The sequence below is a fragment of the Penicillium alfredii genome (genome assembly GCF_028826965.1).
Source record: "Penicillium alfredii strain IBT 34128 chromosome Unknown utg000012l_segment0_segment0, whole genome shotgun sequence".
Lineage (NCBI taxonomy): Eukaryota > Fungi > Ascomycota > Eurotiomycetes > Eurotiales > Aspergillaceae > Penicillium > Penicillium alfredii.
In genome coordinates, this window is record NW_026622709.1 from 1,197,312 (window position 1) to 1,198,186 (window position 875).

General features: G+C 46.6%; 1 protein-coding gene across 1 annotated transcript; it reads right to left on the minus strand.

Moving 5' to 3' along the window:
* Nucleotides 1-265: 265 nt before the first annotated feature.
* NUU61_009984 (uncharacterized protein) lies at nucleotides 266-661 on the minus strand (the record flags this gene model as incomplete). Its single annotated transcript, XM_056660509.1, has 1 exon — nucleotides 266-661. One exon carries the CDS (start codon nucleotides 659-661, stop codon nucleotides 266-268), a length of 396 nt encoding a protein of 131 aa, XP_056507007.1.
* Between the last annotated feature and the right edge of the window lie 214 nt (nucleotides 662-875).

An 875-nucleotide genomic window follows, 5' to 3' on the forward strand; every position in this document is an offset into this window, starting at 1 on the left:
TACTTCGAAAAACAGGATTGAGGTAGAGTGAGAGAAAACCAAAGTAGGAATTATTGTAAACTATAGATATTAAGTAAATTATATAGCATTTTGAACAAGATAAAGTCAGATTATCATCCTACAAAAAACCAAGTAGAATTCCTACTCTAGAATATGTCTCCTAAAGCTGCCTGAGCGAAGCGAGGGCCAGCGGATCATCCAACATAATACTATGATCCAGCTGCATCATAACAAAAAAAAATCAGATGGAAATGGCCGTCGGCCACTAAGTCTTCAGAACCTCTTCGTATCGTCGATCTTGAAGATAGGCGAAGTTGCGGGAGGGACGAGCTTCTAGGGATTGATCACTGGAGCAAGCAGTTTCAAACAAGACCCGAGGACTGATAGCCATGTCGCTTTTTTCCAACCAAACCGGCCCTTTAGACGTTGGCTCGCGAGCATGCATCAACCATCGCGGATCGAGCGGATCTTGACCAGAGCCGAGGTTGATCCACCTGGTGACAACGAGAGCTCGGGCATCGCCGAATGGAGAAACCTTCAACTCATAATCAGTATTGCAAACCTTGCAAGTATCCGCAGAGCGGAACTCTGCATTCGCGTCTTTGGAGGACAATGCCCCAACAAGAGGTTTCGCCGATTTCAACCACCACGTATCATTCATATGGAAACAGACTTGGAGAGTGGATAGAGGCGGTTCATCCCATTCGATTTCCCTGTTCTGGGGAGCCACAATCATATCTTGCAGTCGGAGGTAAAGAGCCGGTGGCTCAGAATAGATCTGGGCTTCACTCGAAAAAAATGTGGTTTAGTAGCGGTATTCTCTGACTTCTGTGTATGATAGCGATTCCAGAGAGATCCCGGCTCCGGGGCCGTGG